We start from the raw sequence: 12,977 nt of genomic DNA, 5'->3' as shown, positions 1-12,977 counted from the left end.
ACTCCGGAGTTGCGAATTTGCGATTGTAATGGTGGCTCAAATTCTTTCCTGAAATAAAAAAACCCAGGTTTTTCTTATTTCTAGTATAATTACATTGTCGGTGGACCTATAGCTTTGATAAATAAATTGAACTGAACAAGTCTTTCTCCATAAAGAAATATCTTGGAGCAGAATTGTAACTTTTTCTTTCAAGTCCTTCATGAACCCTTTCCAAGTTTTCACCAAAGCCTATACATTTATCACACTCTATATTTTTTTCTTTCAAATCAAATCAACTCCAACACAACGACATACCAACATTGAGCGATGGAGGAACAAAAGAAAATGAAATACCCCTCCCCAGAAAATAAAGGAACCCCCAGGATCTCGGGATGCTGTAACCAGTCAGTTACTAACATGTATCCAACTCGGGGTATCGCAGATCCCCGCGAGGTGCTTCCTTTTCACGGATTAATCGAAGGCAACGCGTCGAAGAACACCTTCCCTGTAATCCACGGTCGAAGCCACGAGAAGAAGCGACGACTCCGAAATTCTCGAGAGGCTCAGAGGCCAGTAATCTCTCCTGCAGCGTCGACCGATCTGTCACGGCCTCAACAAAAGTGGGTTAACCGGCCAGATTCCAGATAAAGGTCGCCAGGTGATACGACCGAGAGGTACGGGTGAATGAAATACAACGGCAGGTTCGGCCCGTTTTTACCTGCTTCGAGCGACCCTTTCTTCTCCGCCAAGGGAAACGGCCGCTTATAGGGAGAGACAAGTCTCGTGTATCTTTGAACAATTCATTTATTTATGGGCACCGCCACGTTCGGTTATCGTGCGGTAGGTAGACAAGTTTTACGACCGTCGCGCAACACTGTTTTATTATCCCCAAGGGTAATTTCGTGGTCGGGGGATAAAAAGCTTTAAAGATATTTCAAATCATGGGTGCAATGGGATTAGTTCAAGTTTGGATATTTAGGAACTTCGTAAATCAATTTTGGATAAAAGACACACAAAAACCAACTTTTTAATTTTTTTTAATGACACCAAATTTGATTTCATATTTTAAGCAATCAATTAATATATATAAAAAAAGCAGTAGATATGAAAGGAAGTTTTCCAAATGTGGAAATTATTTTGAAAATTTTGTTAACCATGCCAATTTCAAACGCATTGGGGGGACGTTCCTTTTATTGTCTAGAAAGAATAAAATATTGTCTAAGAAACTCAATGTCGAAGGAAAGATTAAATAATATGGCTATTTTATATATAAAGAGCGAGTTACTTAAAATTATTGATTGTGACGAGATAGTTAATAAGTTTGCGAAACAAAAAGCAAGAGAAAAATTTATTTAAATTTTTCACTTTTGTAATTTTAATTTTAAGTAAAGTTCTATAATTTTTGCTGTTTAAATGTCTAATTATTAGTTTATTATACTATAGTATCATTAATTATAACCATACTTTTTCGTATGTTCAACTATTAGTTCAAAACTTTGTGATTATAATTGTATTATTAATTATGTTATACATATGCTTTATTCGAGTTTTATTGAAATTAAAACATTATGAGTACATAATCTGTTTATGTGTTTAAAAGTATGGTTAACGTGATTTTATTTTTCCTGTCTTTCCCTTTTTTTGTAAGGGACCCAATATTTTATTTTGGGCCTCAACCGATCTTAATCCGCCTCTGTGTATGTATTAGCCAGATTTGGGCAAAACGGTTGAGTTACTTTATTATATCTATTTAAAAAATAATTTAGAAAAAGTTAGCTTATTTAGTGTGTAAATTAAATGGATCGTTTCAAAATGATTTTTTATTTTAGATAACTGTTTCAAATCATCTATTCAGAAATTATTTGAGAGATTATTTCGGGAGCCACTTGTTCAAATATAAAATAAAATGAAAGATCGTTTGATTAGTAAGCAAATGACGAAATAATTCAGAGGAAAAGTAGTTGCTCGTTCGAGTAAACTGACCTAGGAGTATTCGAAAGTACCTGTTAGTCGAATAAGATAATATACTTACTATTTAAATAATCAATTTCGTCAGAAATCAGGTTCATTTTTCAAAATGAATTATCGAATTCGACGTCAACATTTTATGCACAGTTTGTTAGGTATACACTATTATGTTGCAACGTTGCGAATAGTAATTTGCTGTATCAGTGTTTGGATTTTTTCACACTGTGTTATATTATTTATTCTAATTGGGACAACGTGGTTTAAAACACCTTGCAAGGAAAGTAAAACGCGTTGTGGGAAAATATTTGTAATTCAAGTTACTCTTCATTAAGAAGAAACACAGAAAATATTAATTTTTATAAAAAGTCTTTTTCTTTTTCGTATAATAATTTAGTGTTATTGAAAAGTGTTATTTAAGCATTGAAAAGTGTTTTTAAATAAGATACTACATTCAAAAGAGGGGCTGCAGTCTTACAAACCGAAATACGTGATTCCCAATAATCCAAACCACAACAACTGGACACCGAAATCTTTTTACCTGCCTCAATATTTACACATGCACAAGAATACATTACGACCATCTTGACTAAATAGGGTAAAGGACCCAATTACTGACACCTAACCAATTACTGTCACCTCAAGCTATTTTACTTAAACTAACGAATAAATAAATGTTGTAAAGTCATACATAAAAAGAATTATGTAATTCAACCTATATAAATTATATATTATAGTTTATTTATTTGTTATTTTAAGTAGTAGTATAGATTATATACTATAGTTTATTTATTTGTTATTTTAAGCAATAGTATAGATTATATACTATTGTTTATTTATTTGTTATTTTAAGTAATAGTATAGATTATATACTATAGTTTATTTATTTGTTATTTTAACTAATAGTATAGATTATATACTATAGTTTATTTATATGTTATTTTAAGTAATAGTATAGATTATATACTATAGTTTATTTATTTGTTATTTTAAGTAATAGTATAGATTATACACTATAGTTTATTTATTTGTTATTTTAAGTAATAGTATAGATTATATACTATAGTTTATTTATTTGTTATTTTAAGTAACAGTATATATTATATACTATAGTTTATTTATTTGTTATTTTAAGTAATACTATATATAATATACTATAGTTTATTTATTCGTTATTTTAAGTAAAATAGCTTAAGGTGACAACAACTGGTTAGGTGTCAGTGATTGGGTCCTTTACCCTAGAATTTCAATGAATCAAGCTACCCCAATAGTTTCGATTCTCGTTCCATAAACCTCCACCAAAGAAACGAGTATAATTAAAATATCAATTTCCTATAAACCTGGACGACTCGTAGCCATCTCGGTTTTCTTCAGCCCGATGAGAGGGGGAGCTGAAGCTCGGTTCTGAAGAAATTACGAGCCTCGGGGGTGCGGTGAACCCTTCTCGGATTCCTGAGAAGCTACAGGTAGGATATTCGTGCACGAATGGAACGGTTTGACGCCGATGAAGAGGGCAAACACGACGACGACTTCAGACGAGATTCCCCTGAACGAACGGATGCCTGAAGAGGGATCGCTGCTAACAAGGGCCCGCTTATTATTTCAAGTGCCACTATGCACTTTCGCGAACAGATCGAGTGACATTCGATTTTCACCGGCAGACAAAGAACCACAGCCCCTTACCATAATCTTGTTAAGGTAATCACGACAATTACTCTTAGCATTACAAAAAAAAACATTCTTCTTGCTCACGAGCTAAATAACTCTTCTCGTGAACTCGAAGTATTTTCTTCTCGCGCAGGTAAAGTAAATAATCGAAATGAACTTTAATACCTACACCTTTTTACTTTTCTATGTTTGAACTGTTTTCCAAGTAAATTCAAAGTTTCGCGTCCATTATTATTAGCCCCCATCAGTATTATGGAATTACCCGTACAAATCACAAATTGTTTAAATTTGAAACAAGCAAAAGGTATTTTAAAATTTCCAAAACATCCAAAACGACTTACAAATTATTCGTGTCAATATCCCCGAAGAAGTTAAGGGGGAACACCACTGTGACGGCCGGAAAAGTAAGCCATTCTTTAAGATTTTTTTCAGGAATAATTTACAGTTTTCATAGAAAAATTGTATTACCTACCTTTAGTACACTGTCTTAAGAGACTACACAAAAAAAATAAATAGAAAAACATCCATAAATTTTAATATGTTAATTAATCTTTTAGACCCCCTCACGCGAGCTGTTCGAAGGTGTAACTATGGACCAGCAGGTCCGAAATCGAATTTCATTTTTTTTTTATAAACTATATGAGTGTAGTTGCCGTTGTACGTACGGATTCTTTGATTGATAGCAAATTCTTTGAAATGCACTCGAAAAACTGTCCATCTTATTCGCGGATTTTCGAAACTTTCCTTCTAAAGCGCACCATTTTTACAAAAATAATTTGTTTAACAAATCAGTACGTACAACGGAAACTAAACTCATATACTTTATAAAAAAAAAATCAAATTTGATTTCGGACCTGCTGTTCCATAGTTACACCTTCGACCAGCTCGCGTGGGGGGATCTAGAAGATTAATTAATATATTAAAATTTATGGACATTTTCCAATTTATTTTTTTTGTATAGTCTCTTAAGACAGCGCACTAAAAGTAGATAATAAAATTTTTCTATGAAAACCGTAAATTATTCCTGAAAAAAATTCTTAAAACTAGCTTACTTTTCCGGCCGTCACAGTGGCGTTTCCCCTCAACAAGCCTCAAATACTCGTACACCTAATCCATTCTCGATTCACCCAGCAAAACGAAAAAAGACACCCAAGCAGCGTTATCAATTAAAAGTTAATACCCCAGGCAAAGCGGACCGCACTATAGGTGACCGGTGCTATCAGCTTACCCTTGCGCTATTACTAAGCCGCCATCTTCACCGCCGCAAAACTTAATAAAGCCCCTTTGATTCGACTGAAAAGTGCCGTCCTGCCGAGCGCTTTGCTAAACAGGGAATCCAATTACGCGGTGAGAATTTATTACCCAACTCTCCCACCGCGCCCCGCGAATCTCAAGGTGCAGAAGTTAATTGTCCAATTAACCACCTTGAGAGTGTGCAATCCGAGCGCCAGCTACAAACTACCCGCCCGAAAATATAGCGCGGACTTACGTCCTTACATTGCGGGTTGTAGCATTCGCTTTGCCGCAAGGAGCTGCTCGAAGAGGCTGAAACACGACACCCTTTAATCTTTCTCATTACGTTATAATAGAATCCCTTTGTGCCGTGATTATCTTTCGAAGTGGTGGCCCGACTTCTATCGCAGCGTGGCGTAACGCGCGCGGCCACGCGATTCCGTTCCGCGAGGAATGCCGGCGTACACCTCCGTCCCGGGCCTCCTTTTGCTAGCGGTGACAGCGTTAATTCGAACATCGTGCTGCACAGGGGGGTGGCAAGCGGGCAAAAGCAAAATAGGGTCTGACGTTTGAAGAGCTGGCTTCACAGGGTCCGGTTTCAAAACGGAAATTCGCTCAGACGCGCGCCTTTGCCGCGGGGATAATGCGAGGCCCGCGTAGGCTCTTTCACCCTGACAGCCAAGCAGTGAATGCTGTTCCACTGACCTTTCGAAAGATGAAAAAAAAAAGGGTTGTGATTGGATCACGCTGGAGAGGCTCTTTGAGGAAGGATGGGCCACGTGGTTCTGGGTGTGGGTGGACGTGTGTACTTAGAAGTGAATCGGTGGAGGCAGAAATGCGGTGTAGGAATATCTACCGAATTATCTATGAAGCTGTGTTAAGGGGTTGTGCTTAGTCAGGCGGTCGAAAAGAGGCGAATATTTGTGATTTTTTTTTGAAGAAGAGGAAGCGCATATTTTTACAGAAGTTTTTGCGCTTAAAAGAGCAACTTTTAAAGAACGTTTGGTAATTTTTTTGTAAAAAAATATTTATGTTTATAATAAAATAACAAGCGACATCCAAGAAGCATTTTTAAAAATTTGGTTTTGCGGTGAGCATTGCCATTCGGAACCAGATTATCTAAAATCAAGAAACGAAAAAGATTTCGTTAGTATATTAATGTATCCTCAGGTTGACGGAGAGAATTTTCCGAAATATTAATTTAGAACAAAATGGCGGCTATTTAAAGTTGAAATCCTGATTTTTTCCTGCAAAAATCCCGCGAAAAAATCAGGATTTCAACTTTAAATAGCCGCCATTTTGTTTTAACTTAATATTTCGGAAAATTCTCTCCGTCAACCTGAGGATACATTAATATACTACCGAAATCTTTTTTGTTTTCTGATTTATATAATCTGGTTCCGAATGGCAATGCTCACCGCGAAAGCAAATTTTTAAAAATGCTTCTTGGATGTCGCTTGTTATTTTATTATAAACGTAAATATTTTTCCACGAAAAAATTACCAAATGTTCTTTAAAAGTTGCTCTTTTAAACGCAGAAAGTCCTGTAAAAATATACGCTTCCGCTTCTTCAAAAAAAATTCACAAATATTCGCTTCTTTTCGACCGCCTGACTAGGCATAACCCCTGAAAGTAAGACTACGATCAGGTAAAAGATGAGCAGCAAAATTTTCAACACTCGATATTCTCGAAAAGCGAGGGTCGTATGAAGAAAGTTTATTCTACATTTTTTTTTTTGCTGTACTTTTGAAGAAGGAATCAACCTGTGTAAGGGTTTAAACCCACCTCGCCCACCCTGTGTAAGCACACGTACGTGGATGCGTACGTGTGCTGAGTTTCCTTTAGTGGCTAACGACCTTTCGGTCCGACCCAGTCGGAGTGCAGTTTCCAAGGATGCAAATAGAGGATGCAGTCTCTTCTGCCCTCGTGCTCGGCAAAAATACTCGCGCCGTGCACGTGCACCACTTCCAGATACCGTAAATCGATTCCCACGACCACCGAAACTTAACGAATGCTCTTCTTTCGTTCCTCGCCGCCCCAGATGTGCGTACATCCTCCTATACGTTCAGCCGGATTACCTTCCCTGACGTCCTCCCGACAGGAGCGGACAGTCAAGAGCATCTAGTGATATATTGGACGCGCCGGGATTTTATCTGCTTAGACAAGCAAAAACCAGATAAAAGGCCAGCTGCTGCGCGGTGTCGTCAGGAAATTAGATAAAAAGATAGCAAGTTTTTTGTTTCTTCCTGCGACTACACAGAACACACTCGCGCTTGTAGGCGCGCCCAGGCTGACGCCCGTAACAAATCTGAAGACGAGGAGCTGTTTGTTGAGCAACAGAACGCGTGTAGTCGCTTGTGCCTTTGTTCCGGCTTTCCATTAAGTGAGATGCTTCTGTTGTAGCTTGAGAATAGTGGGTACATTACACGGCTTACAAGGGGAGGACGCCATGCGGTAGACACCGATTTTGATGAGCCTTGCCACGATGGATCTGTGTTGAAAATAAGTAAATGGGTGTCCGAGCGTTTCAGCCAATAAGCCTTAATAATAGAGATATTAACAATTTCATAGTGGCCGTGGGGTTTTAGTAAGTAAAAATCCCACACTATCCTGGCGCCCGCGGGAAATTCCCTTCTGGAGGCGTCGGGATACCTTTTGAAGATGTCTCCACGTTAAAATAAACTTTATAATTTTTTTTCTTATAAATTATTTTTTTTTATAATTTTTTTTTAACTTGGGGAAATCTTCAAAAGGCATCCCGACTCCTCCAGAGGGGAATCCCCCGAGGGCGCCAGGGTAGTGTGGGATTTTTACCCGCTAAAACCCCACGGCCACTATGAAATTTTTAATATCTCTATTGGGACGGTCCATGCGAACTCGGACAGATTTCGGAGTAAGTTTTCGTAGATTGCTGAAATTTGAGTATGTTGTAGTCTTTAGTGATATTTAAACATACCTCAAAGGATTTTTCAAAATTTTGAAAAATGACGATTTTACAGCTCTCTGAAGTTTAGTGCTAACTTTTTTTCAATACATTGTAGCTATGGAAGTAGTAAACGGATGGAGATGAGCTTTACGGTGCTTATAGAGAAGACATTGAAATTTTAAGAAAAAATTATTTCAGTTTAAGAAAAAAAAATTTTTAACCATTTTTGTGCAATTATTTTAAACAAATGCAGGTTTTTAACATCGAGTGCGATTTTAAAAATCTAAAAAAAAGGAGAATATAGTTCTATCCTTTCCCTTGATGGACAAATTTTCAAAAATATGGACATTTTAAAATTGGCCCTGTAAAAATTGTCGAAAGTTGACGCTGCGTCGCCCAACACCGCGGAATGTTCCAATTGAGATATTAAAAATTTCATAGTGGCCGTGGGGTTTTAGTGGGTAAAAATCCCACACTATCCTGGCGCCCGCGGGAGATTCCCATCTGGAGGCGTCGGGATGCCTTTTGATGATATCTCCACGTTAAAAAAACTTTATAAATTTTTTTTTTATAAATTATTTTTTTTTTTATAATTTTTTTTTTAACTTGGGGAAATCTTCAAAAGGCACCCCGACTCCTTCAGAGGGGAATCCCCCGGGGGTGCCAGGGTTGTGTGGGATTTTTACCCAGTAAAACCCCACTATGAAATTTTTAATAATTTACAAGTAAATATCTCTATTATTAAGGTCTATTGGCAGAAACGCTCGGACACCTATTTGCTTATTTTCAACACAGATCCATCGTGCCAAGGCTCATCAAAATCGGCGTCTACCATGTGGTGTCCTCCCCTTGTTAGAGTTGTTACTATCGCGAGGGAAGCCATTGCAGGGGTGGTTTAGGGTTTTCTATTAATTCGCACACTTTTGCTGCGGTTTGAAAATAATACATTTCATTTTTCAAACTTCTTACTATCGCAAGAAAAATTATACACAGCCGGTTTAATTATTTACTCGACTCGAAAAAGAGGTGATTTTTGAACCCGCATTTGGGGTTTTTATTAAGTGGGATACTTTTGCTGTGAATTGAAAATAATACGTTTCACTGATCAAACTGGTTACTGTCGCAAGAAAAACTGTACAGAGACGGTTTAATTATTAACAACCCTCAAAAGAGGGGTGACTTTTAAATCTGTAGTTGGGGTTTTCATTAATTCAAATACTTTTAGTGTAAATTGAAAGTAGCACATTCTATTCTTCAAATCTGTTTACTATCGCAAGAAGAACGAGGTATGCAGAGTAGGGTGGGCTGAAAAAATCAAATTTTCGAAACTTGAAACAGCCTAGTGCGGAAAAGTTGCGTCTGGGGAACACATACTTAAATATTCATAATGCAGTAATAACTTGTATCGTTGTATTCAGAGGGGTTCATAGAATAATTTAGCGGAACAAGCAACCGAATAACTATTACCGTTTGAACTCAAAAGATGTCCAAAGTTGAAAATTTACATTTTTTTTTTCAAAACCGAATTTCTCGAAAACAGAGGGGTGATGGCGACAAACGGTTTGCGGATTCGTTTTCAGCGCACAAAAATCTATAAGAAATGGTTATTAAGTGTCACAGATCAAACAGGGTGTTGAATCGGCACTTGAATTAATGAAATATGTTCCTCTTTCACTACAACTGCGTTACGACTCAAAATAGAAACATTTAGATACTCCGCTTCGTGACAATATATAACACACTATTTCACGTGCTTAAGTGCTTAAATAATATTTTCTGATGCTCATCTGTGAAATATGCAAATTTCATGAAAATATACAGAAGTCGCGAAACATGGTCAAAAATTAAAAACTTTGACCCCTTTCGTGTCCGGTCAAATATTGACCGATTTCAAAAAAAAATTTTTGCCCTCATTTGTGCTCCCCAGAGGCAACTTTTCCGCACTGGGCTATTTCGAATTTCGAAAATTTCATTTTTTCGGCCCACCCTAATGCAGAGGTGGTATAATTTCCAACGCAACTCGAACAAAAGGAATGATTTTTGAATCCGTACAACGAATTGAAACGTAACTGCTTCTAACTGAATTTCAACTGAAATGAAACTTCTGAAAGAAAAGGTACCTACTTAACTACCATTGCCTTAATCAGCAGATATTCAGATTTGGCATAGCTGATTTTTTAAGCTTACCAAACGAAAGGAAATGAACAGCTAGGTGAGAAGCAAAGCGGCTGAAGAGATGTGGGAGGACCACCCACTGTTTCTAAATTACGATTTTCCATTTCCTACCGGGAGATCATGAATTGCAACAGGTGACTCACCGTGCATATGGGAAGGAATAGACCAATGACGTACAGCATCGCGCTGGTCACCGTCGACGAGTGAAACGGGTGATATAATGACTCGTCATTGCAGAAGAATCCACGTTTGTACGGCTTGCCGAGGAGGAAGAACATCAGCACGGCCATGCCCACTGGAATGATAAAAGATCGCATATTAATCAACGCGTGCTTGCTAATTAAGTCCGCACACACGTATAGCAAGGTACGACAATGATTTATAGATTCCTCAAGCAAAATTAAGTCGACAATTTCGAATGAATTTTTTTCACGCGACCTTCCGTTTTCGAAAAAATCGACGTTCAAAAATTTGCTGAGCACTTGCGCTTCGCCTCGCTGTGCCTTTCGGCCAGGGGTCGAATGAAACGGTTCGTATTTTCAATTAATTATGAAATACCTGTAATTTTACGACTATTACCTTTTCTGGTCCAAGAAAACTGTTATAAAATGCAGCTTATTAACTCAAACTTTTACTCCAAACATTTTTGTGTAAATAAGAAAGATTTATTCTCTTGAAGGTAGAAAACAGTTATTCTGCGCTGGAGAAGTTAAAGTTGTGACAAGCACATTTCTTGAAAACGTTGCGGGGTAGATAGATCTGAAGTTGAAACCTTAAGGGGGTATACCCGTTTGAACCCTCGGAAAATGTATACATTTTGTGGATTTTTTTACAAGTCAACGGTTCGATGCAGATTTCCCGTTTTTTAACTATGTTTACATAGTATTATGAACTACTTATAAAAAAAGTTTCAGTTAAAAAACTATTGTTTTTCGGAAGTTACGGATACATGTCCGAAAGTCTCTCGATTTTAGACGGCTGAACGGTGGCCCTAAAAACTCGCGCTACGTTCAACCAATTTACTTCAAATTTTGCATGCAGAATCATAATAAGATTCCACATCGTCCAACGAAGGCGATTTTGAAAATTTTGAAAAATAAAGAAATGGTGAGAGATCAAAGGTAAAGTTAAATTTTTCTAAGAGTAAAATCCACCTTTTTCCTTTATAAATAATAAACGGGGAATCGAAATAAAAAAAGCCTTCGTTGGACGATGCGGAATCTTATTATGATTCTGCATGCAAAATTGGAAGTAAATTGGTTGAACGTAGCGCGAGTTTTTAGGGCCACCGTTTAGCCGTCTAAGATCGAGAGACTTTCGGACATGTATCCGTAACTTCCGAAAAACAATAGTTTTTTAACTGAAACTTTTTTTATAAGTAGTTCATAATACTATGTAAACATAGTTAAAAAACGGGAAATCTGCATCAAACCGTTGACTTGTAAAAAAATCCACAAAATGTATACATTTTCCGAGGGTTCAAACGGGTATACCCCCTTAAATCGTTCGGTGAAAATAGTTATATAAAAATCACAATGTGATTTCTCTTTTGTATTTATCCTGCGTCCGATTCCTTAAATAACATTAATTAAAAAAATATTTCCAACTTTTAGCAACAACCGCCGCAAGTGTGTGATTGGGAAACAGCCAGCCGCAGCAATTAGTGTAATACGCGCCTAAGACCTGTAGAAAAATATCCTCTAAAAAAATCTTTCATTGCCAGGGAAGTCCAAAATTGTCCAATTTCCACCATTGTCCGATAAATAATTGTTATTTATAAAAGCTACCAGTTTCATTCGACTTCGAAAACTCCGCGGAATTTATCACTGATTTATTACACATTACGAAACCAATTCTAAATTGTATACTTTACGCAAAGTTTCAAAAGAACCTGAATTTACGTCTTACCAAAGTTCCCCCGCAGGAAACAAAAACCATTGGACTAGCGCGCTGCAGAAACCAGTTCCACTAGCCACGTATCTATCATTACAAATAGCAGCGAGCCTTATCGCAAAAATGTCCAAATCACCGACAATTTTCTATTCCGCAACACTCGGACCCTCCAGCACGTAATCGCTGGTTACGTTTCCTTCCGCCGTGCAGCCATTCCATGGCAACCCCCGCGGGGACCCTGATAATTCGAAAATTGGCCAACCACTCTATTATCAGCGCAGCCAGTGTTTATCGTAACGAGTTCCCGATAACCAGCGACCGCCACCGTCGATCCTCGTCTTATCTAACGTGGACATCCACCGGGGAAGCTCGCTAATCACGAGGGCAGATCGTGCCGCGCGCCTCCGGAGGATCTCGCGCGCGCGGGACCGTAACCCGGCCCGCCCGTGAACGTCCCCGCGATCCTCGCGCTCCGGCTACCTGCGAGTCGCCCGAGCGAGTCAGCTATTAAGATAATTGTGACTTCGCTTTGCGCGGGAACGGGCCCGACGCGCGGCGGAGGCAGGCTGCGGCGATTTGCGAGACCGCGAACGTGGTCGTTATTATTCGCGCGACTGGCCGGGCCTCGCCCAGCATATATTTCACGGACTGGTTGGAGTTCGACGATCATTCAGAGGTAATCGCTGCCGCGGATTTATGGCGCCGGGGAGAGGGCTGCAGGGGCTCGACTGATATTTAGAAACGCGCGCGTGGAAATGCACAGGCCGCTTTCAAGGGTATTGGCATCCGCTTTAACTGTTTCCGAGAAGACCAGCGGCTGCGTCGGTTCGCTGAAACGATGGGGGATAAGATTTTACGAGCCAGCTTTTAGAAGGTATTAAATATTCCGCGGGGCCCGGGGTGGTTTCAATTGCCACCGCCCCAAGACGGGTAATTACATCAGTGATTAATCTACACCCCGCTAACGATACGTCGATGCGACGGGTTATCAGCGATAATTGCCGCGTGTTATCGCGTGTCTCCCTGTCATCCGCGTAATCGGGCCGCGCGTCTGTATGTATGCCCGCCGTGTTAATGTCGTAACATCCGTTCCAGATAATATCGAACGTATTTTAACCAGTATTATGGTAAATCGGAC

The 12,977-nt window shown here is 38.6% G+C and overlaps 1 protein-coding gene across 4 annotated transcripts in view; it reads right to left on the bottom strand.

Moving 5' to 3' along the window:
• Wun (wunen) overlaps nt 1-12,977 on the bottom strand; it is a 68,143-nt gene that overhangs the window by 33,319 nt on the left and 21,847 nt on the right. For all 4 annotated transcript variants that reach the window (XM_076813872.1, XM_076813871.1, XM_076813870.1 and 1 more), the window contains exon 2: nt 10,090-10,241. In XM_076813872.1, coding sequence (XP_076669987.1) covers nt 10,090-10,241 — 152 coding nt within the window. The remainder of the gene's footprint in view (nt 1-10,089; nt 10,242-12,977) is intronic.

This window comes from Andrena cerasifolii, chromosome 6, assembly GCF_050908995.1.
Source record: "Andrena cerasifolii isolate SP2316 chromosome 6, iyAndCera1_principal, whole genome shotgun sequence".
Classification (NCBI taxonomy): Eukaryota; Metazoa; Arthropoda; class Insecta; order Hymenoptera; family Andrenidae; genus Andrena; species Andrena cerasifolii.
This window is presented reverse-complemented; position numbering and strand designations above follow the sequence as displayed.